This window comes from Cetorhinus maximus, chromosome 16 (genome assembly GCF_964194155.1).
Source record: "Cetorhinus maximus chromosome 16, sCetMax3.hap1.1, whole genome shotgun sequence".
Taxonomy (NCBI): Eukaryota; Metazoa; Chordata; class Chondrichthyes; order Lamniformes; family Cetorhinidae; genus Cetorhinus; species Cetorhinus maximus.
This window is the reverse complement of record NC_135894.1, coordinates 33,878,203-33,903,504: the sequence shown is the minus strand read 5'-3', so window position 1 is coordinate 33,903,504 and position 25,302 is coordinate 33,878,203. Positions and strand designations below refer to the sequence as shown.

The following is a 25,302-nucleotide window of genomic DNA, read 5'->3' as shown; positions in this document are numbered from 1 at the left end:
AAATCACGCCCGATTTCGTGCTTGGAAGCTAATTAATTATGCACAGGCAAGTATCTGTCGGGTTGGGAACTGAATCGTCCGCCCAGTCATCGAAGGTCCCGTTGAATGTGTGTTCGGATGGCCATATTTAAACACTACCCGAACACACATTCACTCTCCTCAGCCCCACTGTGTGAAGAACTTATCTCCAGGTACCCACGTTGAAGAAGAAAGCTGCCCCACGGTTTAGTAATGACTCCCTGGAGACCCTCATTAATGGAGTCTGCCAACATCAGAATATCCTCTACCCCAGGGATGGTTCCAGGAAGCCCACCAACCTCACCTCGCCAATCTGGGAGTTGTTTGCAAGGGAGGCCAGCGCATCGGCCAACCGTCCGAGAAACACCATACAGTGCAGGGAGAGGATGAATCCACCAGGGTAAGTCAACCTTCAGCTCACTCCAATCTCTCACTCTCATAATGGCATTATGCACTCAGGATTACACTGCTCAGGGATCTCACTCAATATTAGCAGGGGACACATCAGCGCTGATTGCCTCAAGTGCACTTTAACATCACCAGCATCTCATCTATCATGCTGCACAAACTCCATCCTCTGTCCTTACTAGTGAGGGTTCAGCACACACTGCAGACATGCATGCTTCCCAACCTCGCCTACATCTCTTCTCATCGCATTCCATCCATTTGTTTTCATGCAGGCCAAACTTGCCCACAAGAGGGAGAGATCCCAGACTCGAGGAGGGAGGGCCGACAACTTGGATCTGACCAAGTTTGAGGAGGATGCCGCCGAGTTGGTAGGTGAGAACAGGGATTGCTCCTGTGGGCAAGGCGAGATCGGGTTCTCCCCATAACCTAGTATGGATGAGCCCTCCATGGGTTGATCAGATGCTGACACTCTCAGTGAGTGACATGCAATGTTGTATTCAGCCTGCTCATGAACTAAATCTATCTGTTCTCTCTCGCAGGCACCAGCCAGGCCTCCAGACCCAACATAAGCCCCAGCCCCCAGGCCACTTCAGACAAGGAAGCTGAAGAGCCATTAGAAGATCCGTCACTGCATTCACCTGTACCCTCCAGTTCAGAGATACACACCTCGGTGGTCCTAGTTATAAAGTAGGCTTGGGGTCACATTCTGCGGAATACCTCACGGACACGTCTCCACAGCAGCTGGAGGCAGTGACAGCCCAGGTCTCTGGCACTCGAAGGACTGCTGGAGATCATGCACCTGCTGAGTCCAAGTTAGATGATGAGCCTCTGTAAAGTTGTGTCACATATGCTGGAGATGCAACTACAGGCGGTGGAAAATCAGGTAAAGTTGTGAGTGGCAGTAAACAACAAAGGATGGTGGAGTCTGTCTGCTTTCTGTCTTATGTCATAGCTCCAACACGCGAGTGTTTCGAGGTCTCCATGGGAAGGGTGGCAACCATCTTGGAGACCTTGGGCTGGATCTGCGCTTGGACCTGTACTCCATTGCTGTAGGCATTGGTGGGATCCATCAGTGGCTAGGCGATGAGGGTGGGGCACCTTGGCCTCCCTCCCACCTCCTCAGGGAGTCAGGCAGGGGTCCTCGGGCACCCACAGTGAGGAGGACCAGTAGCTGGAGACCCCGGGGCTATCCATCCAGGTGACTCAGTGTCCCGATCCCCTCTCTGCCTGTAAGCCCATCACTTCCAGCTGTACAGGCCAAGGTTCACCCACCCCACAGCAGGACACCCAAAGCAGGCCGGGACCCAACAGCAGGACACCCAAAGCAGGCCGGGACCCTCCAGCTCTTGGTCCTCTAGAGGATGCTTGCCAAAATCAAAGACAACAAAGCATACCAGACAGCAGGCTGCCTCCACCTCTGCTGCGGATATTGGAATGCACCAAGATGTAGCGATAGGCTTAGAAAAATTAATAAGGTTTAAAATCACTTCCAGTCGTGGGTGTTCAATCACTGTTAATATCATGCACCTTTGTAAATACCTTTTCAGTTTACAAGAATGATCTTGTCATTTGAAAACGTCGTGCATATGCATCTATGTACCCTCTTATTGCGAGGGTTCACCTCCCTTTGTGAGCCTCACATTTGTGATATGTAGCTGAATCGTGATTTTACTCTACCCTTATGTTATGTCAGGGAGATGTGTTAAATTCTTTACTGAATTGTCTGCAAAATGCATTAGCAACCATACTCCTTACAGCACAGCATGGAGTTAGGCGTCCGCACTAGTCTTGGAGGGGTAGCTGTCATTGTCTCTTGACAAGGCTGCCTTCAATGCAGTGCCAAAGCACAAGACCTGCAGCCATGGTGCTCTCTCCAACCATGCGTGCATCTCAGCGTCCACAAAAAGTTTCTCATAAAGGTGGCAACCACTGCATCAAGTCTGTGCTGTTGTGACGACTATCACTTCACAGAGCGCTCCAATGTCGGGTATGCCGCTGACCTTTCCAATGAATGGGGCCTAGTGAATCATGAGGGTTGAAGGTGCATGTCTGAATTCTGAACTTGCTCTTGACGTCACTGGTTGCAAAGACCTTTCAGTCCACTGGCATGGCACTGAGTGACAGAAGGAATGTGGCTGTGTCCCACTCCCTGTACCCTAATCATCCTGGAATTGTGTGGCTATCAGTGTGGCATGTCTTCCACATCGTGCTTCTACGATGGCATCCTCACGTGGAAGCAGACACTCATTTCCCAATTCAGGTTCCTGCCCTTTTTGCTCTTCATCGTCCGAGGAGCTCTCAGCCTCCTCTATGTCTCCCTGTGGCAAGGGATCCCTTTTGAAACGCCAGGTTGTGAAGAGCGTAACAGACCACAATGATGCAGGGACACCCTCTGTGGAGGACACTGCAGAGTCTCACCTGAGCGGTCCAAGCATCGGAAACGCATCTTCAGGATGCCAATGGTTTGCTCGTTGATGGATCGGGTTGTCTTATGCGCCTCATTGTATCTCTCCTCCTGGTGACTCAGGACAATGCACTGGTGTCATAAGGCATCATTTTGTCAGGTACCCCTTATCCCCAAGTAGCTACCCCTGTATTCACTGAAGCCCTTCGAATTCGTGAGGCACCTGGGAGTGACTCAGGATGTATGAATCATGGGAACTCCCAGGGTACCTGACACAAATGTGCATGATGTGCTTCTAATGGCTGCACACCAGTTGAACGTTCAGGGAGTAGAACCCTTTCCTGTTAATGAACATCAGGGGAGCTGATGTCATGGAGATTTCAATGCCACATGTGTGCAATCGATTGCACCCTGCACGCTAGGGAAGCCTGAGATAGCTGCAAAACCCAGAAACCTAGCAGCTCTGATTCCATTTCAATGTTTAGAGTCCAAGCAGAGAGAAAAGAAGGACATTTCCTTGAGAAGGTGCAACTGGAGCCACCCTTGCAGTTTAATGAAAGACTGCAGGAGTCATTGGTTTCACAATACAATCGCTCCATTTGAGCTTTAACAGATAGGTATGTGAGAATAGAAAATGCAGATGTCTGTGAAGGAAGCACAGCTGCTGCATATCTGCTAGATCATCAATGAAAGCCTACAATGTGCCTTCTCCAATTGGCATAGATGACGGGCCAAAGGGCATCCATTTATTGCTGAACTGCAAGTTGAGCTTGATCAGCATACTTATATTGCAGGAGTGCTTTTGGTAAGGTGGCACATTTCATGAATGTGTCCAAGCCTCCTAAGCTCTGTGGAATTGAGATGTCAAATATCAGGGTTGGCATTGTGGTCACCTAGATATGAGAGTGTGTGCCTCAGCTGCAAGGCTGTGTCAGCAAAAAGGCGGTAGTGCAGATGCAGCTCTAGGGCATGACATTAGTTTTCTGTATGCAAGTGGGATGTCTACTATATTTACCCAATGTTCATTAATCTCTTGCACCTATCAGTCCCTAGTGCAAAGGAGGACTGAATAATGGAGCCTGTGCTCAATGCTGCCTTCTTGATGGCAGTGAATCAATTGAGGATGCCGAGAAGGGCCCGGTGCCATTTATCCCAGCTTGGAGAGGAGGCCCAGCCTCAGGTCCATGGTCCAGGGGAGCCCCAGTAAGTCCCAGAGGATGATGAGGTTAGATCCATCCCATGGAGTTAACTTGCACGACCAAGAGTCTATTGAAGAAGGCTTTCCTATCTGGAGAGGAGCGATAGATAATGCCATGCACACCTGCATTTGTTAAGAGAGGTGGTGGATCATATCTGCCACATTCTGCGGGAGGATCCAACGCCAATGGACTAGCAGGGCATCCCCTGCCAGTGGCCCTGAAGGTCACTGCCATGCCTGCAGATTGTTCCAGTGATCCACAGGCGACCTATGTGGGGATCTCTCAGTCCTCAGCACATAAATGTGTCAAGGAGGTAACAGATGTCCTCTGCAGTAAGGCTCATTATGTGAAGCTGTTTGAAGGTGCCCCCTGAAAAGGCCCAAGTGCAGCCCCTGGGCTCCTCCCACACTGACTCAGACCCCTCCCGTGCAGATTCTTTCCCAGTTACAATTTCAACCTGCGCAACAACTTCGGGTCTGCAAGATGGTGATGATGAGCTTTTATTTTGACACCAGCTTCAACTCCCTCTGAGTGTGTTCGGGTCCCTCCAATCTTCCTGGCACCTCACAGTGTGCAGATAGAGCTCCTTCCTGTTATTCTCCAGCCTCCCCCAATAATCCTGGGTCCAATTGCAAGTGTGGTTGACATTCCAACCCTCCCACCTGAAGCCATCACTGTTGATGTCCCCATGCCCACTGTGGTGGACCTCAGCCCTCCCTATCTCGAGGCTGTGTGCAGGGTCACGTACAGAGGAGACACCCCCCAGCCCCAAAACCAAGGAGAGTTTTGAATAGCCCCCTCTGAAATTACATATTCCCCGTTTACAGGCTGCAGATGCCTCCCCTAACCCTGACCATCTCACCTGCAGCCCAATACCAAGCCAGACAAGACTATGACCAGCAACTGTAAGACCATGACCACGCCCTGCACGCCAAGCTGTGCCTTATCTCAATTGAGCACAAAGACCTTGCCCTTCCCTGGTGCGGGACTACAATGTGTGTGCCATGCATAGCCCTGTAGCATGTCCCGCTAAGCCCTAGGGCTGCCTTTAATCTCTCACCTTGAATGTAAGTTCCACTAAGCCTCAGGACTGCCTTTAATCTTTCACCCCGAATATGAGGACAACTAAGTCCCAGGCCTGCCTTTAATCTCTTACCCCGACCTCTTGGCCCCAGACCAGGGACTATGACTGTCTTCAATGAGCTCTCCTTGTCTTTCTTTATAATAACAACACAATCTCCCTCCCCCACCCCCTCTATGAGTCTGTGCAACCTGTCCCTCACATGCAAGCCTTTCCCCTCCACCACCTCCATAAGTCTCTGTGCAACCCTCCTCTTGTGCCACACTAACACAAATCCACGTGCCCCTCCACCCCCTTGCTTTCTGGAGTCTGCATACAACTCCTCCCATTCATACAGTTTGATTCCCATCCACCCCCTTCTGTGTCTGCGTTTCAGTCTTCCATGTCAGGCTCCAGCTTCCCCACCCTCTGTCTCCCCTCTGCCTGAGATCATCTCCCCACCACTCTCCCCAACCCCACCAGTATCCCCCCCCATGTCTCCTTTTTCCTTCTCCCCCCCCACAACCCCACAATTGCCCATTGTCCCCTTGTCTCCAGCTTCTCCCCCACTCTCCAATCCCACCATTGCCCATTGTCACCCATGTCTCTATCTTCTTATCCCACCCCACCATCGCAATGCCTGTCTCGTATGCAGCCCTGCCTGAGCTGTGCAAAAGCCACCCTTCCAAAGAACAGAGGAAGCCAGTGAGCAGACTCACCCTACACCCCCATTTGAGTAGCGTCTCACTGGCATTGGTGAGAACCAAGAGCGGCGCTGTTGCAGGTAGGCTTTAAATGTTGCGCTCACCTCGAAGTCACAAGCAAAGCGAGAGCCGACAGCTGTACGCCACTTAGTTCCAAATGTGATTCAGACCAGTCTAATTTCCTGCTGACATGGCGCTAGATTGGGAGGGGCTGTGTGATTCCAGCGAGTAGCGTTTTTAATGAGCATTCATGACATAGTAATACATGCAAATGCCAATCCTGCCATGGATCAGCGGGAAACCTGTCCCGCCATCAGCCCGCCATGAAAGTGGTAAGGGGCCTCTCTCCAAATTTTCTGGTCCAGCCCACCACGAAACCTGTCGCAGGCAGGAGGGGAAAATTCTGCCCTGCAAATTTATTAGTGCGTGAGCCAAAAATCTACAAAATCTGTAAGCAAAGAATTAAGGTTTCACATGTATAGATTAAATTTGGACAAACTACACTCCTATAGTTGAAATATATTTCGATTTATACTCATTTGAGAATATGCAAATTAATTCTTGGAATGGCCCAATGATACAAACATATGAATTTGGAGAAGTAGGCCATTCGGCCCCTTGAGCCTGCTCCGCCATTCAATAAGATCATGCCTGATCTGTTTGTGTTTTGAATTTCACATTCCCATCCACCCCTTTGATTCACTTGCCTAACAAGAATCTATCCATCTCCACCTTAAAAATATTCAATGACCTTGCCTCCACTGTCTTCTGAGGCAGAGTTCCAAAATCATAGAGCCCTCTGAAAAATTTCTCCTCATCTCTCTCCTATAAGGGCAACCCCTAATTTTAAAACAATGCCCCCTAGTTCTAGACTCACCCACAAGAGGAAACATCCTTTCCACGTCCACCTTGTCAAGATCATTCAGGTTCTTATTTGCTTCAATAAAGTCACCCCTCACTCTTCTAAACTCTAGTGGAAACAAGCCCAGTCTATCCAACCTTTCCTCAGAAGGCAACCTGCTCATTCCAGGTATCAATCTAGTAAGCTTCCTCTGAACACCCTTCAACGCATTTACATCATTCCTTAAATAAAGAGACTAAAACTGCACACATTATTCAAGATATAGTCTCGTCAATGCCCTGTATAACCGAAGCCATAACATCCTTACTTTTATATTCAATTCCTCTCATAATAAAGGATAGCATTCCAGTAGCCTTCTTAATTACTTGCTGTATCTGCATACTAACATTTTGTGATTCATGCACAAGAACACCTAGATCCTGCTGCACCTTGGAATTCTGCAGTCATTCTCCGTTTAAGTAATACTTTGCTTTTTTACTCTTCCTGCCAAAGTGAACAACTTCACATTTTCCCACATTATACTCCATCTGCCAGATTTTTCCCCACTCACTTAACCTATCTATAGCTGTTTGCAACCTCCCTATGTCCCCTTCACAACATACTTTCCTACCTATCTTTGTGTCATCTGCAAACTTAGCTACCATGCCTTCACTCCCCTCATCTAAGTCTTTGATATAAATTGTAAAAAGTTGTGGCCCCAGCAGAGACCCCCGCGGAAATCCACTCCTCACATCCTGCCAATCAGAAAAAGACCCATTTATGCATACTCTCTGTTTTCTGCCAGCCAGCCAGCAGCCAAGCAATCTTCTATTCATGCTAATAGGTTACCCCCTCTACCATGAGCTTTTATTTTCTGAAATAACCTTCGATGTGACATCTTATCAAATACCTTCTGGAAATCCAAGCACAGTACATCTACAGGGTCCCCTTGATCCTCCTTCAAAGAACTCCAATAAATTGGTTAAACATGATGAACAACACACACTTGTGAATGGCAAACATTAATTCCCCCCCTTTAGTAATAGATCATTCATTTCTGCAGCAAATTTGCCAAGATGCAATACATGTTTTATTTTTTATGTCCTCTTACTGCTTGTTAGGGCTCCTAAATTTACCAACTTCTCATTTAGTTAGGAGAAGTTTATTGACTTTTGGGTAATTACCCATTTGGGAACTATGTCAAAATAAAAATATTAAACCGAAATATGTAAACCAAGATAAACCGTACTGCTGATTAAATATTCTTACAATTTGTAGATACTACAGCTGAACTTGGTCCTCAAAAATATAACTAATAAAAATATAAATATAATCATGCTTAGATGCTTGAGATGTCTAAGAGTTATCAATGACTACATAATATAGCTTGAGGCTTTTGTCATCAGTGCAATGTACATTAAAGCCTTGTAAAAGAAATAGAGTAAATAATACTATGCTACTGCTCATTTCGTAAAGTCAGTTTTCCTAATTTTGGATTTGATCGCTGATATTCAGATTTGCCACAAGTATCACGGACTCGTTCATTACACAAAGACCATACCTTAGACCGAAATGTTGGATGCACAAAGTAAAATGCCTTCATGTTTTTCTTATACCTGAAGAAAACAAAAGGGAAATATTTTACATCAAGAAGCTTCTACTACCATCAGTCCCTACATCATTGCTCCCTCAAAAGGTTGCTTATTTAACACACACAAAAGAGATTTTGTCATGGACTTCTCCATAAAAATCATCAATTTCTCTCTGTAGCAGTAGTCTCAGTTTTAGCACACAAGATGACCTGACCAGTTTCTTCTACAGGACTGGTCATCTGATGCATTGGCCAAGAACTAATTAAACTCCTCACAAACATGGCATTATAAATGTAAATCACCATTCTACCTTGCATCTCTTTCCCTCTATGATACACATTATAAACCAAAGTTAATGATGAACTTACAAAAAATTGATTATATTTTAAAAAACAAATTAATTTTCAAGAAAACATTGCTCAAATCACTGAAGTTCACTCAGGTCTGATGCCTTTGGTACCATTTCAATTTCCTAAATCAGTAATTGAAGCAAGCAAAAACAAGCTCTAATCATTTAACTTATGTCATTAACTATTTACTGACTTTCCATGTAAAAGAATTGCAAGGTTCTGTGTCTGTACTGTAAGGTTAACTGCTGGTGGTCTGTTACTGTGCAGTTGGCTAAGTGAAACAAATGAAGAATAAGTTAGGACATCTGGCATTACTGTGAAGTGGAACAATGGTTGCAAAAAGTCAAATAAAAAAATACAGGTCGCGAGAAACAAAGAAAGGCAAGGATTTGAAGAGTGATATTAACCACTGTATAGGGTGCTCTTCAGTAGAGACCTTCAGTACAAAATTTGAAACAGGATTGTATTCAAATGAAATATAGTTGAATTTAGTGGAGTTCAGTGGGTAAGGATTAGTTGAAGATGAGGTGTAGGTTCTTTTATAGGAGAAAATATTACAGCATAGTGGAACACATTCATTTCAATTCTAAAAACCAAAATCCTTAAATTCACTTTATTGTGCAGCAGGGAATACATTTTAAATGAAATTATTTGAGAATACAATTGTCAATTTTAGTGCAGAAATTTCATCAATTGAATCTGATAGATGTCAGTATACATCTTGTTTCATTTTAAACTATTTTTTATTTAAGCTATTGAAAACCATATTAAAAAACTTCACTGCTCAACCACATTTATAAAAATCTTTTCCTTCCATAGTATACACACTCACTCCCCTCTCTTCCTCTTTTGGCTTTTACCATGTTACAGAGGGTTGCACAATACTGGTTGATTGACATTCATATCAAACATCGTTCTTGGATTTGGCAGGTGGTTTTACAGCTGGATGCCCTTCATGCTGCTAACCCTCCCCATTTAACCAAACTGAGGACCAGACCAATAAACACTAGCTTGCCTGCACCAGTGGCTGGGTTCTTCTATAGCCAACAAGTCTGGGTGTTGGACTGAAATCCAGTGCCTCTGGCTCAGAAGGAGGAGTGCTACCAACTGCGCCACTCGGGCTCCCTTATTTACCTTACAATAGCTTTTTACGAAATTAAAGGGATAAGGAGCACAATTCTGTAAAGCAAATACCTGAATAGACATACCTTGAAAGTCTAATATTATGCAAACTGGTCAACTGTTTTATGAAAAGTACCAGAGTTTCTGCACCACCAGTCAATATAACACATCTACAATAAGAGTGAATTACATTTAATTTCAGAAAATCATAGAATAGTTACAGCACAGGAGACAATTTGGCCCTTCATGTCTGTGCCAGGTCTCTGTAGGAATAACTCAGCTAGTCCCAATTCCCCATCTTTTCCCTGTAGCCCTGTAGATATTTTCTCTTTAAGATAATTATCCAATTCCCTCTCGAAAGCCACAACTGAATCTGCCTCCACCATGCTCCTAGGCAGTGCATTCTAGATCCTAATCACACACTGTGTTTAAAAAAAAAAGATTTTCCTTATATTGCCGTTGGCTCTTTTTAAATTTATTTTTGGTTCATCTTTAATTGGTATCCTCTGGTTCCCAACCCTTCTGTCAATTTCTGGCCTCTGAGCCGGAAGTACTGTCAGTGGAAACAGTTCTTCTCTATCTATGACCTCCAGACCCCTCATGATTTTGAGCACCTCCATCAAATCTCCTCTCAACCTTCTAATCTCTTAAGGAGAACAGCTCTAGCTTCTCCGATCTATCCACATTTCTGAAGTCCCTTATCCTTGAAACTATTCTCATAAATCTAAATTTAAATGAAATATTAATGTTAGATACTGCTTTAACTCTATCCTACATGTTTAACTTATTATCCTCCAACCTCTTTTCCTTTACAGAAGTCCTTGAACATGTTGCCATCTTCTTCCCCTTGGGATATCATCCTCTGCCACTGAGTACATTAATAACACCTCTCTTGATCCCATCACTTCAATGGATGTTGTTAGATTGTTTGTCCAACATCCAGTCTTGGAAGTGCTAATCACTGGGATCTTCAGCCTGTCACAAACTCTGTTCCCTCATCAGTTATTCGATCTCACTCTTTTGCCCAGAGTTAGTGCCCATTCTTTCAGCTAAGTCCTCTATGTTCTAAAATTCCACAAAACCTGTATGCTATTCCAATTCTCCTCCTGTTTTTATATCCTTCTTAGAACTCAGCTTTTCCTTCCTCCCAAAAAAGACAAGTATTTTGCACTTGGGTTCTGGACACTTTTTTTTTAACTCAGCAAACAATAGAGAAATGGGATTAGAGAGTTCCAATCTAAAGAGCTAGCATTGACAAGAACAGGCACAATGGGATGAATGTCTTCTTTCTGTGTGGTAACTTCAGTTAGGTGAACTAGATAAACATGCAAAATGGGAGCATGAACTTACTTTACATCAACTATGTCATACAGTTTCTTGATGAATTCTGAGTCAGGATGATTGTGGTCACTGGTCAGTGTATGAAAATACACCATAACGAACTCTCTTGCAGCAATGTGGTCCATAATATGAATAAAATACAACAGAGCCTAAAAACATTAACAAATAATTACAACTTACAGTTAATCATTCAACCACATTCATTTTCATTGCTTTTGGCTCTACAAAAACTATACACAGCTTTTTCCTTTTGTGTCTTTGAAGCAACCAATTTGAAAACAGGTATAAGTGGTGATGTGCAAAATGAAAGCGAGGAGAGATAAAGGTCTATTTTTACTTATGGCTTGAAAGGCACAGGGGAACTCGGAAGTCAGAATTCCCCCGCATGCCGTGACCCTGGGGAATGCGGAGGGGAAGTGGAATCAGAGGCAAGGATAGCTGCCCGATTGCATGGATTGCTCAGGTAGGTACATTGGACCCAGCAAGTAGGTGCAAAGGCACTCACCACCTGCATCTGGCAGTCTTCACTTGGATGTAACTGCTGAGAAAGCCAACCATTCATAGTTAAATTCAAATAGCTGAACAATGAGGCCTGCAGCCTCATCATCATGTTTAAAGCAATAACTCACCTCCTTGAAGCAGGTTAGTCACCTGCCCAACTTCCTGCTTCAGTTAAAGCTGGAAGCATTGTGGGGGCGGTGGGGGCTCGTTTGGGTCAGGAGTTGGGAATCCGATTAAGCTTTTACCCCTTCAACTCCCCACCTGACCCAAGCTGCCCATTTCTGGGTTACATTTCTCCCCAAGGGGAAAGTGAAGTTGCTTCAAGTAGCAAGGACTTGAAGATCAATTTGGCAACATATTGAATAGTGGGATGATAAAATGGAGTCACTGTCATGATTTTACAAACAGCAAGTTACTAATCTCAGCCAGTTCATCAAGAAGCAGTGATGAATGGAGCAATTTATGCATTTCCAAGCACACAGATTTTCAAACTATGTTCAGAGAGGGGATTGCTAGAGGTGGCAATCATCAGATTTCTGTTTGTGGCATGAGAACTGTCTTGAAATTCTATATTCCACAAACACTCTATTTGTTGACATAGCAATAGATTAGTTCTGTTGCAATATACCAAGAAAATAAACCTTCAATGATAGCATTTTTGGAAGTGACCCTTTCTTTTGAAAATGAGGACATTGGCTCCTAGATATTTTTAGTAGGCTAGATGTTTCTAAATGTAGTACCGTATTAACAAGAAGCTTGGAAGGTCATCTAACCAATCACCTCTCCAAGCTTGGGAATAGTCTACAAAGACATTTTTTCTTTTGTGGGAGAGGAGAATGAAGGATAAACATACTCTAGCTCCACAAGGAAAAAAATTATTTTGCTTCAGTGACATGACGTTGGGTGGCCAGTTAGCTAGACAGCTAGCGTGTGGCTCAGAATGGTGCCAACAGCAAGGGGTTCAATCTCCATTTCGGCTGAGGAAGACCAGGGACCTACCTCCTCACCCTGCCCCACAGTAAATCCACAACATAAGCTGCAGCTTTTGACCCTCGAAATTGAAGATGCTACTTCAAGAGAGAAAGTATAGAAATAGGAAGATAGAGCAGATGAATGTGTGGCTGCAGAGATAGTGCAAGAGGGAGGGCTTTAGATTCCTGGGACATCTGGGGGAGATGGGACCTGCACAAGCCAGACAGATTGCATCTGAACAGAGCAGGGACCAATCTCCTTGCTAGAGTATGAAATAGTAAGGAATTAGGTGTGGTCAGAGTAAAAGTGAATACAACAAGGCTTAATTTAGCTTTAGAGTGCATGTATGTGAATGCATGAAGTGTGGTAAATAAAGTTAAGTGGGCTGCACGCAGATGTAGTCACTTGCAAATATGATATTGCGGTGGCGAGAGAGATCTGGTTCAAACAAATGGCAGGACTGTCCACTAAATATTTCTGGACACAAGGATTCAGGAAAGATAGGGAAGGAAAGAAAGGAGGCGGGGTGGCAGTATTGATTAAGGATAATATTACAGTGCTGGAGAGAGACAATGTCCTAGAGGGAAGGATAGGGGGACGGAATTTGGAGTTCTTGCTCATGGAAATTGTCTAATAAACCCTGGTGGAGAATGCACTTATGGTAACTGAGAAGAGATCGACAATTTGAGATAGCCTGATGAAACGGTTCTTATCCAGGAAGAATAATAAGTCGAGTCCACTGAAAAATAGATTTAAATTCATGCAGTGGTAAGCCTGTGTTTATGGATGTGTATACACATCTTTCAGTCTATCCATTTATGGCTGTTATATTTGAGGAATCATTCTGAAGTTTAAATAAAGCTCAAAAATTTCAAGTTACCAAGCTATTGTAGAGATATTGAACAACTATGTTTTTCTGCATTTGCTCAAGGAGCTCATTTCTGTTAGAGAGTTTTGCTAATAATTACTTTAGTGGGAAGGAGGAAAATAAATGGTGTTGATAAGTGTCCAACTATTATGCTACTTGATATTATGATGATAATGCAATAAGACAAAGATCCTTTTCTTTAAAAATAATTGTCAATGTTGTCTTTTTTATATATACAGATTTTACCTTATCTGGGTCTATTAGTGTTACAGGAATATTCCTTCCCACTATCACCACCACTGTACGACCACATTTATCATATCCTGCAACAAATACAAATTATTGTTATGCTATTTGGAATGCACACTTCAAGCTTGTTATGGAGAAAGTTTTCTGCTTTGAAACCACGAAACAGGACTACACACAAAATGGATATACAATTGCAAATGCTGAAAATGTGAAACAATAGAAAATGCTGTTAAAACAGAGCAGGTTCATCAATATCTGTAGAAAAAGGGAAAATGACAGGTTTACATTTTAGGTGAAAAATTCTTCCTCAGAAAAGGTTTTAAACCACTTGCGTGCAGGACAATTACTTGCTTATGAAATATCGAAGCTTGAGCTCCTCCAGCTAACGGGTTTTGGAGTTTCAGCAACAGCTGGCGACACTGTAGTGCATCCATGAGGTTAAGTGCTTTGTGGATAGCACGTTTCTGGATGTGGTTAACCCTTAGCTTAAGGGGATGGAGGCAGAGAGAGAATAGGTGGGCCAGGCAGTCAAGGAAGGCCAGGCAGGCAGTGCAGGAGTCCCCAGTGTGTGCTCTCCATTCAGTCCTGAATGCTGGTGAAAATGGTGGTTCTGCTGAAAAGTGCAGCCTGAACCAAATCCATGGCACCACAGGTGGCTCAGCTGCACAGGGGGGCAGGAGGGAAATTGAGAATAGCAATAGTGATAGGAAACTCTATACTAAGGGGAACAGACAGGTGCAGTTGTGAATCCAGGATGGTATGCTGCCTCACTGGTGCCACGGTCAAGGGTGTCACCGAGTGCCTGCACAGCACTCTGACAGGGGAAGGTGAGCAGTTAGTAGTCGATATGGAAGATTTGAGTAATAAAAAACTACCAAGCTGGACCACAAAGGCAGGAATCTTTGCATTACTCTGTACCATTTCTATACCATGTGCGAGTATAGAAATAGGAAGATAGAACAGATGAATGTGTGGCTGCAGAGCTAGTACAAGAGGGAGAGCTTTAGATTCCTGGGACATTAAGATCAATTCTGGGGGAGATGGGACCTGCACAAGCCAGACACATTGCATCTGAACAGAGCAGGGACCACTCTCTTTGCTAGGGTATGAATAGTAAGAAATTAGGTGTGATCAGAGTAAAAGTGAATACAACAAGGCTTAATTTAGGTTTAGAGTGCATGTATGTGAATACGTGAAGCGTGGTAAATAAAGTTAATGGACTGCATGCAGAGGTAGTCACTTGCAAATATGATATTGTGGTGGCAGAGAACTGGTTCAAAAAAAGAACAGGACTGTCCACTAAATATTTCTGGACACAAGGATTCAGGAAAGATAGGCAAAAAAGTGGGAGCATTGATTTTTTTTCAAATTCGTTCATGGGATGTGGGCATCGCTAGCTGGGCCAGCATTTATTTCCCATCCTTAATTGCCCTCCTTCAGAGGGCATTTTAAGAGTCGGCCACATTGCTGTGGGTCTGAAGTCACATGTAGGCCAGACCAGGTAAGGATAGCAGATTTCCTTCCGTAAAGGACATGAGTGAACAAGATGGGTTTTTATGATAATCGGCAGTGGTTTCGTGGTCACCATCAGACTTTTAATTCCAGATTTTTATTGAATTCAAATTTCACCATCTGGGATTTGAACCCGGGTCCCCAGAGCATTACCCTGGGTCTCTAGAATACTAGCCCAGTGACAATATCACTCTGCCACCATCTCCTGCTAAGGATGATACGCTGGAGAGAGGCAATGTCCTGGAGGGAAGGATAGGGGGATGGAATTTGGAGTTCTTGCTCCTGTAAGCTGTCTAATAAACCCTGGTGGAAAATGCACTTGGGCTAACTGGTTAGGATAGAATTGGAATTGGTCTCGGCTGCCTTAGCCAAACCCCAACACTCACTGTTCAGACTTGCGCAGGAAGAATGGTCCTTAAGTATCAATAGCTCCAGGGTTGTGGAAACCACATGCCGCTTGCATTACTAACCTCAGAAGAGGTAGGGAGAAAGAAAAAGCTGTAGAAAAAGCTGAACACAAAAATCTGGTTTCTGGAAACTGATAGTCTCAACACAAAGAATGTTTTACTTCTAGTTGGACTACTACCATTCAGGGCTGTCACTAGCGTGAAATCAATATGTGCACTTTGGAGAGGAAAACACTGTAATCCTGACCCAAAGAACAACTCACACCACAAAGGAAACAGGATCTGCAAGATGCTGAAATCCAGGATCAGTTCATTTCCCTGTCTCAGAATTTAGTGGTGTGCTGAGTGCTCTCTGCGAAGGCTGAATCCTTTCCTCATTATCCTTCTTCAAATTCTGATAGCTGATCTCAGTACTCTGATGCAAAGTTCCTGACCTCAATCATGCCACTGTAGGAAGCAGCAAGCTGAGATCACATTTTTTTTGCATCAGAAGCAAATCATCAAACTAATATTCTGGGAAGAGGGGGGAAAAGAGCTGGAGGGAGGAAAAGCTGAGTGCAGAAAAACTGTGAGTGCATGGAAGGGGACAGTATGGAGGAGTTTGGGAAAGAGAGAAATGTGTGTGCAGGAGCAAATTCAGCTTCTAGGTTTATGACTGATTATGTTCTGTGCCTTCTTGTAGCATAACTGGACAAATAAATTGAGACACTAAAGCATTGTTTTGAGGAACATCTCATATGAAATAGCACAAATCCCTCCATGTTAGTACAAATGATAGAAGGTATGTTGGAAATAATCAGCTTGGGTCACAAAATGGCTTTTTCTCGTTTAAAGTCTTAAGTCACCACTTACCAGTCTGGTATAATGCTTTTAATGAGGCAACACCCGACAGGTCATCTGCTCTAGCTCTGCACAACCAACGGTTATAGCTAAAAGGAAGTAGTATTATTCTGTGAATAATATTTAGCAAACAACAGAAATAAATAGAAGACATATGGTTACTAAACACTTTCATAAAATGGTTCCTTCGAACCTCTAAGGAGTGCAGTGCAATTGCAAGTGAAGTAACTAAATATATAGCAGGGGCTATTAATGCTAACAAGCCAGTAGTTAGGAAACTAGCAATGATAAGACAAGAGTGCTGTGGAAAAGCCTATGAAAATAAATTCAGTGAGATGACTCTGACAGATGCTGATTCATGCTCTCAATTCCCCAAGTGAAGCCCTGAATCACAGCTGTGCGATCAAACAGAAATGTTGTGTACAAACTCGTTATCTCTCCCCAGCAGAGGAAGAGTCCAAGCAGACAAAAAGAATTGAGCACAAGAAATTCCAAAAGATGCCTGTAGTTAGTTTGAACAACATGAAGTTGATACTAAAAAAATGAATTCTGTGTACATGTACGTTATCTATGGCACATTATCTGACATGAAAATCTGAAAACATCACAAAGGAGTTGCTTGGCAATGACTTTCAGTACGGTGAGACTGTTGTGTGAGCATGATAGTGTTTCTTCTGGCAATCTTTTGCAGCAGTGCTATGTTGTATATTATGCTTATTGTAAATAAGTATATTAATGCCACCAAAACCAGAAAAAGAGGATATGGAATATTCACCGTGTTTAATAGGCAGTAACCAGAAAAATATTGCAGTTTTTACATATTCTATACACACACAATCCCTACTCACTTTCTCTGATGTGCTTTTTGAACTGCTGCTTCAGACATTTGTCCTTGAAGAATCAGCCGTCTCTGTTTATCGATATCTCCTTCCATCTTAGCAAACGCATGCGTCCCAATGTACTCTAGCTCAAGGTGTTCCTCATCAGATTCATCTTCATCTACAATAATGATAAATGAAGCAGCATTCCTTAGTTCAACAACAGCCCTCAAAGCTAACAAATTTCACTCATACAGATTGAGGTTTACATTTCTGGCTCTGCTTCACAAATTCTGATGAGTCACACCGACATTTAACAGATCAAGTGATGAACTCTCTAGTATTTGCTCACAAATCATAGTTCCAGTGCAGAATATTGGAAGAGCAATGATCGACACGGCAGATGGTGGGTCACAGATTTAATTGCACCATGCTGCTGAATTCGCAATCTAAGCTGTATTGTTATATGACGATGGGAGGGAACGAGAGGGGCAAAGCGATGAAGAAATTAGAACAAGCAACACTCCCTGGGCAGAGGGTACCTTTGTGTGGCCAAATCAATACATTCTACAAGGCAGCCTATAAGCCTAAAAAAGTCCTCAGAAGTTTGAATGTAGCAAGCCAACTCATTGAAGATGAAGTTCTTTTTTTTTAAGAACCAAGATGCCAAAAGCTCTAGTATTTGCAACTGAATCACTCCAATTTAAGCCAACATTATCAACACAGCCATAAATTGTTTGAGAAAAGACAGACAAAGACCCTCACAAAAGCCCTACAAACATCAGATAACTTCTTGCATGGTCACAGTGACAATGCACGCATTAGCTTACTTTTAAGCAACCCCAGAGATAAATCACAGCACAAGATGATTCAAAACTGAATTTAAACTTTTAACCAACCTGAACCTCAAATAGCCTGGACATAGCACTTAAGCCCTGAAACAGTGAACCAGTAATTTCAAAACTCTCTCTTTCTGAAGGATTTAGCAATTGTCAGAGTCATAAAAGGGATTTAGGATATGTGGAAAAGCAGCACTACAAAGATCATGTCACCTAGCAGAGAAATTCCCCATTCCTTCCAAGTAGGGTGTACCCATGATAGATGCTTATTTGAATACAGACTGAAATTTTGAATTTTCTTTCTCAGATAGATCTGCAGTGAAAAGAAACACTGTCTCAATAGACTCTGAAACCTCCGCTTGTACAAGAGATACTTCCATCACAGATTTCAGTACCAAGGGCCTTCTAGAAGGTGGGGTTTTCTTCTTGTCTATCCCTGGTTTTTATTGCTGTACCGTTGGTGGCCGTTGGAATGTTTTACTGCATGTAAAGCATTATATAAATGCAAGTTGTCGTCAAGTATGGCAGTACAGATAGCTTGGAGGTAACCTTATTTCCCAAGGAAAGAGGTCATCAATCAAACCATATGCAATTCATTTCACACCTCTTACTTGTCTAACTAAGTTTAGGGACTGGGTTCCAAACAGCATCTATATGGCAAGGTTTGTACAGTGTTTGCTAATCGTGCTTGGACACTAACAATCCAGGAATTTTAGCTAATTAAACTTCCCTTGAATTATTGACTAAATCAAAGCAAAGGGGAAATGAATAAACCAGGGTTCTATAACTGTCGTAACAATAATAGTAACGTAATAATAATACATTTGAAGCTGAGTCTCAAATATCATGTTCCTTGACAGGGAAAGGGAGGAAAATAAATCACTAATACTTAATCATTTTTAAAAATTCACATTTCTAACTAACAACCACATTGTAATAAAGGATGCATCACGGGCAGAGCAGAGCACAGCACAGTATGCCTAACCTAGGAGAGAAACACTGAAGATTAGGGCTTATTAAAATATCTTTAGAACCAGTCCAATGATCTTTTCTGAGCATCCAGTCGAATGAAATACGTAACCTAAACATGCACCCATTAACAAGCATATCACTGCTTCAAAAATGCTTTGATAAAATATTTATATGGTAACACTCACAATGAGGAATGCCTGGTTTATCCAATATACGGATCTGGCGTTCTGCAATGACTGGCTCTCCTTCAGCATTCCCTACATCAGCAGGGAGAATTGGCAGGCACCTCCTCTCTTCCTCCAAAGATCGTGGAAAATAAAGAGGCATCAACTTCACATATGTAGCCTGTGGGATATCAGTGATATCAATCATTAAAGCTAGACTCTACACCACCCCTCCCTCACCCATGGAAGAAGTTCAAGCTGTAACAGCTTCTGCTTTTGAAATACTATGGAAAAAGATACACAAGAATGGTCTAGAAAAGGCCCATGCCAAGGTAGTCTTGAGCGCCAAGTCCCACAGCCTCGCATCCAAATGCATCTCAAATAATTCTTAAAAATGTAATTTTCACTAATTTAAATCCTTTAAACCTGTGGTTCTTCCAGCCTTACTTCTAGGAAATATTGAGCCTTCCACCATTCTGATTACATCATATTAGAGCACAAAGATGTGCATTGCTGATCATAACTAACATTTTACGAGCTTGTTTGATCATTACTTACAATACCACAAATGAATAAGGAATTACTGGTGCAATGTGCTGAATTGCAGAATTGATTAGAGAAGTTAAATTACAGAAGTACAACATGTGTAGCCATTACCTAAGTCCAGAGGTAACTTTCCCCCTTCCTGCATCAGCATGTGAACACCTGCGCTCGAAAGCAAGTTTTATCAGCATTGAGGAAAGGGCATACACCGTCTGCACAAAGTTAGGTACAGCACGGATCCATCATGAATAAATTTAGTCTGCACCAATAATAAATAGGCTTTGAATAAATACTCCAAGATAACTCCTCCCAATATTTTGATTAAAAAGAAAACAAATCTTACTGTGTAATAGCTGTCCTTATGATTGAGAATGCCAAATTCTTGCTATTCTGAGGGGTGCTAAAACACGGTTTCTTCACTTCATAATGTGAGCAGCTATGGCTCAGTAGGGAAATGCTAGTTTTAGCCATCCCAATAGAATGTCCAGATACTACATAGTGGGTTTTCTTTTAGTTAAAGTTTCCAAATTTTTGTTTATGTTGAGTTATTTTTTAAAATTGTTTTGTTGGAGAATTATCCTAACTCCAACCACAACAATAAGTTGTTTCCTACTTCAGTTTTGTGCACTTTTACATTCCCTCTCATTGAAAGTAGGTGAAAGCATTGCTAGTTAAGGACTTAAAGATATTTTATTTTATTGTATAAACAAAGATAGCGACAGCATGCACAATGGCAAAATTAGAAAGTTCTAACATCTTTAATGAATTTATGTTGCAAAACCCCTTTAGGGCATGATCCTGGAATATGGCCACAGTGCCCATGCTGTGGAAATTGTACAGTTTTAAACTTGTCTAAAAATCCTAAGTCTTGAAAGGCTATTGACTTTTTTGGTAGGGACCACTGCCTCACCTAGTGATAGATCAGCTGAAATGACTACTCCACTGCCTGCATAAAGCTGGTATAAGCCAGGGCCAAAAATTACCCACCATAAGACTGCAAATGATTGCAGTAAGAAGTGCTGTCAGAGTTGTAGGCTAATAATGCCTCTGCCGGCACCAATATCTGCTTGGTTACTTTGCTGTTTTTCCAGCAATAGCAGATGCTCATTGAGTTTTCCTGTGCAGATCAACACAAGTAAGTGACAACTGTCACTATAAATAAATACTGAAAAACCCAGTCAGAAGAGATGACTAAGGATATTCTAGTTATTTAAGCTTCACATTTAAAGTTTAAGACCTCAACTAAAATAATGGATAATTTACCTCTTCTAGATCTGTAACTGCAAAAACAACAGTCTCAATAGTGTCTCCGTGTTTCTCCAAAAATCGTCTAACTGTTCCTGAGAATTAAAATATAGGAGAAAAATTATACAGGTTATAAACTTTTATTGGATACCCACCTTCCTTTGGAGGGAAAAAAAGCAGACGGTATTAATTTTGCCTCCTTTTAAATTTTATAGCTCTTCTGGTAGCAGTGTGATGAAAAATGTGTCAGATTTTACTAGTGTCAGCAATTATATAATGAAGGATTGAAACTTGAGATAATTATATATTAAAATGTTTGGTTATATTTATAACACCGAGTCCTAACCTATACTGAAATACTGTCTATTTTTAATTTTAAATATTTTTAAGGACTAAATTCACACTCTTGTCATTTATCTTGCTTGATTTGAATTATTGGATGATTTGAGTTTTAGTACTAAAAATGGTTGTACTGGAGTAAAAATCTGGAGTAGATTACTTAACTGTGAACAGGGCACATGAAAACTGACACAAACAACAAGACAGAATTTACCAACAGCTAGCACAAATACCTTCAGCAATCTTGCATTTTCAACCATGTATGTTCAATTAGCTTCCTCGTGCTACATGACTAAGTGTCAAGGATTTGCTGAACCCTCGATACCATTACTACTAGTTAACAAATGTACATTATTTTTAAAAGAAGGGTTGGGGAAATGTCAGTTACAGAATCAGAAAATATTGTAGCATAAGAGGACACAATTCAACTTGTCGTGTCTGCGCAGATTCTTTGAAAGGGTTGTTGAATTCCTACACACCAGCTTTTCTTCCTTAACCCTGCAAATTAGTCTTCTTTCAAAAGACTACTACACGTGTGCTTGTAAGTTCCTATATATTCCCCTTCCACCACACTTTCAGATAATGCGTTGCAGATCTTAACCACTCTGAGAAAACATTTCCCCTCTAGTTGTTTCACCAATTATGTTAAATCTATGATCTCTGGTTACTGATTTATTTACCAAAGGAAAGTTTCTCCCTACCTCCTCTATTAAAACTCAAAATTTTGAATACTTTTATTAAGTCCTCCCTTAAATTTCTCTGCTTCAAGGAGAACAATTCCAGCTTCTGCAATCTTACTGAAGTCCTTCATCCTTAGTATCATCCTAATGAGCCTCTTCTGCACCTTCTCCAAGGCCTTCCTTCAATGTCTTTATAAAAATAATGATGTAGAAAGTCTTTTATTGATCTAACAAATTTCACAGCTTTTCCTAATTTTTTTGATTAAAAACCACAGAACCATAGAATTTATGAAAAACAGGTGGAATGGTGAGTGTGAGGGAGAAGTTTTACATAGGTCCTGCATTGCGATATTAAAAATGGACAATCTGCAAGTATGCTTAAAAAGTTAATTGATCTTTAAAGAAATCACAAATCAATAAAAATTTTAAAATCTTTAAATCAATAAAAACAGATTTGGGCCTAGTATTGCGACAAAAAGCTTTATGTTACAGCAATGGCAATCCTTGTGGTGGCAATCCTTGTGACCCCTGATGACCTGAAGTCATTGTGATCCAAATAAAGGTCTGTAATGTGAGATATTACTACAGTACAAGAGGTTTGCTAGTTTTCATTAAAACCTTCCTGCATTCATCGCTGTGGCTATTTTTAAAATTAAGGTTGCATAGCTGAAAGCAGGCATTACTTTGAAAATGGCAAAAAGTTGTAATGTTTTCTCTCAATATACTTTCTCTGCCCCTCTACAAAGTTACCACAGACAAGAAGCAACACATACTCAGAGCAATGTTGGTAGCATCCTCCAAAGGGTAGCCTCTTTTTGGTGTATTGATGACACACAGACCTATTGAGGACATTGAATGCTCCCTGCAACAGATCAAAAGGAACAAATCAGGATGGTTCAACACTTCCGCTTCCATCATTTGCAGTCAGATCAATTTCACTTTGAACGTACACAAACATGGACAAACATCTAAAAAGACTATATGCTGCAAAAATACTAAAAACTGCACAATACAGTCTTTGCAAGTATGATTTTTAAAAAAGGACAAAGAGCATTAGAAGACAGTGCACAATACTACACTGCAAACCCAATCCAACTTTTAGAATAATGGACTTCCCAAATATTTTATCTGGAACACATTTCAGATCATGTGTGCATTTTACTGCATATTCTTGTTCTTGCCTAGCTCCCTTTGATATTAAAACAATAATTTTGTTTAATAGTCATCCTTTGCATGTAAAGTATAGTATCTCAACAAATATTACATTATCATTTTGCTGTCCTTTCCTGGGTCAGATAAAAAAAAGCTTGAGATAGAATGAAAACAATGAATTAGTGTATCAGCCTACATCACCATTTGGATAGCATGTGGAGCTCATAGCAGCAAATGAACTTTGGAACTGAGAGAAAGTGCCTTTGAAGATAGGACCAAAATAATGAAAGCTCAAAACATTGCTCTTTTTTAACTGGGTTCATTTTGATATTTATTTCAGATAGAAGTTTCCACTGAAACGAAGAAATCTGGGTGGGTTTCTAGAAAAGAGGATAATTCAGCCCAAGCTCATATGCTGCATACTAATAAAGGGAATTGAAACTAAAATCTTACATGAAAAGTGAGAAATCAAGTTCCCTTTTTCTCTGCTTCTGTAGCTATGAAACCAATTATCATTCAAGACTTTTTACCTGGCTAATAGAAGTACACTCCTGTAGCAGCTATACAAGGAGCTCTCAGCAGCAGTTCTGTACTTAGCATTGTATCGCGGTCCTACTGTGTGGATGATAAACCTTGCAGCCAAGTTAAAGCCTTTGGTCATCTTCGCCTCTCCTGTGCGGCAACCTTAAAATAAAAGTTTTTCTGTACTTCAGGTTACAGAAACATAAAAGTTATAACGAGTGATGCATAACATGGTCAGAAGGTGTCGACAAACTGGACTTTTAACACCTCTCATGCATTAGGTGACACAGATGCTGACGTATATCCTCAGCTATAGGTGGCAGAGTTGCGGGTTTTAGACCCAACCACAAGGTGACACAAAAGGGCTATGAGGAATTCAAGATAGTAGTCAGAGATAGCCTTATAGTGATCAAAACCACAGGAAAAGAGGGGATCAAGGGAAGACCATGGGGTGAATAATGGTAGGGATAATTATCTAGAGGAATGGTTTGGGGATGACACCAGGGCAGTGAATTCAGAGGAAAGCAGGGTTGATGGCTAAAATCCAAGAGGTTGCACAACCACCCAGCAAACAGGCTGAGGGAGGAAAGAAGGATATTTCAGAGAAGTAAGATTGGGGTTTTGGGAGGAAGACAGTAGAAAATTAGGATTTGAAAAGACAGGCATTAGGGCTGGAGCAGAGTGATATGAAGGAGAAGGTGCCAGGGGCATAGGAGGAAAAATCAACATGTGACTTGATGAGGGTCACATTAACACCACAGCAATTTGGGCAGGGCAGATAGTAAATTAGATACACAGATGGGGATGCTTCAGTAATAAGCAAACCCAAAATGTAAATATTTGAAGGTTGGTCTCACTAGCTGCTGGTGGAAGGCTGACTGGAGAGGAGGTGGTGCTTTTAAAGAAGTAGCAACAGATGCCTCAATAAATTGAGGTACAGTCATGAGTTTATTCAAGGAGAATTCACTCCTGGGATAAGAGCAGGAGAGTAGGAAAGCAAAGCAGTGGTGCGGCAGAATAGGGATGGGAGGGAAGGGAAAGTATTGTACCCACGAGTGGAGAAATGATAGGCAGTATAGTTAGGTGACAAGAGGAGGCCCAAAAAGGGAAGAAAATGTAAGGGGCACAGTTCCAGAGCAGCAACCAAAGTGCACACAAAAGGAATCCAGGTTATGCAGGGTTAGCATAGGTCATGAGACAACCAACAGTCATAAACAGAAGACAGGAAGGAAATAGTATGAAACAGTCCAAAATTAGCATCATTAGGTGCAGTGATAGGGTGAAGTAAACAGCATAGGCACAGCCTGGAGCATGCACAAACCAATTTCCAGGGAGCTGTCAGAGGGTGAAGGCTAAATCCTAGGATCAATGCAGATTGAGAGCTGGTCCGAGGAACAGTTGTAGGGAGCAAGTTGAGTTTGGACTGGAAATAGCAGAAGGAGCTTTGAGGAGTGAATCTAACCTAATGCAGGTAACAGTCATGTTGCCGGTCTGAAGGATGAGTTGAGCAGAGCAGAATCAGCAGCTACAGGAAGCAAGGATTTAGCAATTAATCAGAGTTCATTCAGCAGCATAAGAACAGGATGGGAGAAACAGATCAGAGCTAGCTCAACATAGCGTGAAAAGTCTCAGTCGTAAAC

General features: G+C 42.0%; 1 protein-coding gene across 1 annotated transcript in view; it reads right to left on the bottom strand.

The window, feature by feature from the left end:
* Positions 1-25,302, bottom strand: part of gdap2 (ganglioside induced differentiation associated protein 2) — a 47,270-nt gene that overhangs the window by 3,171 nt on the left and 18,797 nt on the right. Inside the window, exons 3-11 of the mRNA XM_078559631.1 lie at positions 23,671-23,824; positions 22,762-22,850; positions 20,988-21,064; positions 19,203-19,362; positions 17,237-17,387; positions 16,401-16,477; positions 13,627-13,703; positions 11,049-11,188; positions 8,196-8,250 (exon numbers count right to left, since the gene is read on the bottom strand). Coding sequence (XP_078415757.1) covers positions 8,196-8,250; positions 11,049-11,188; positions 13,627-13,703; positions 16,401-16,477; positions 17,237-17,387; positions 19,203-19,362; positions 20,988-21,064; positions 22,762-22,850; positions 23,671-23,824 — 980 coding nt within the window. The remainder of the gene's footprint in view (positions 1-8,195; positions 8,251-11,048; positions 11,189-13,626; positions 13,704-16,400; positions 16,478-17,236; positions 17,388-19,202; positions 19,363-20,987; positions 21,065-22,761; positions 22,851-23,670; positions 23,825-25,302) is intronic.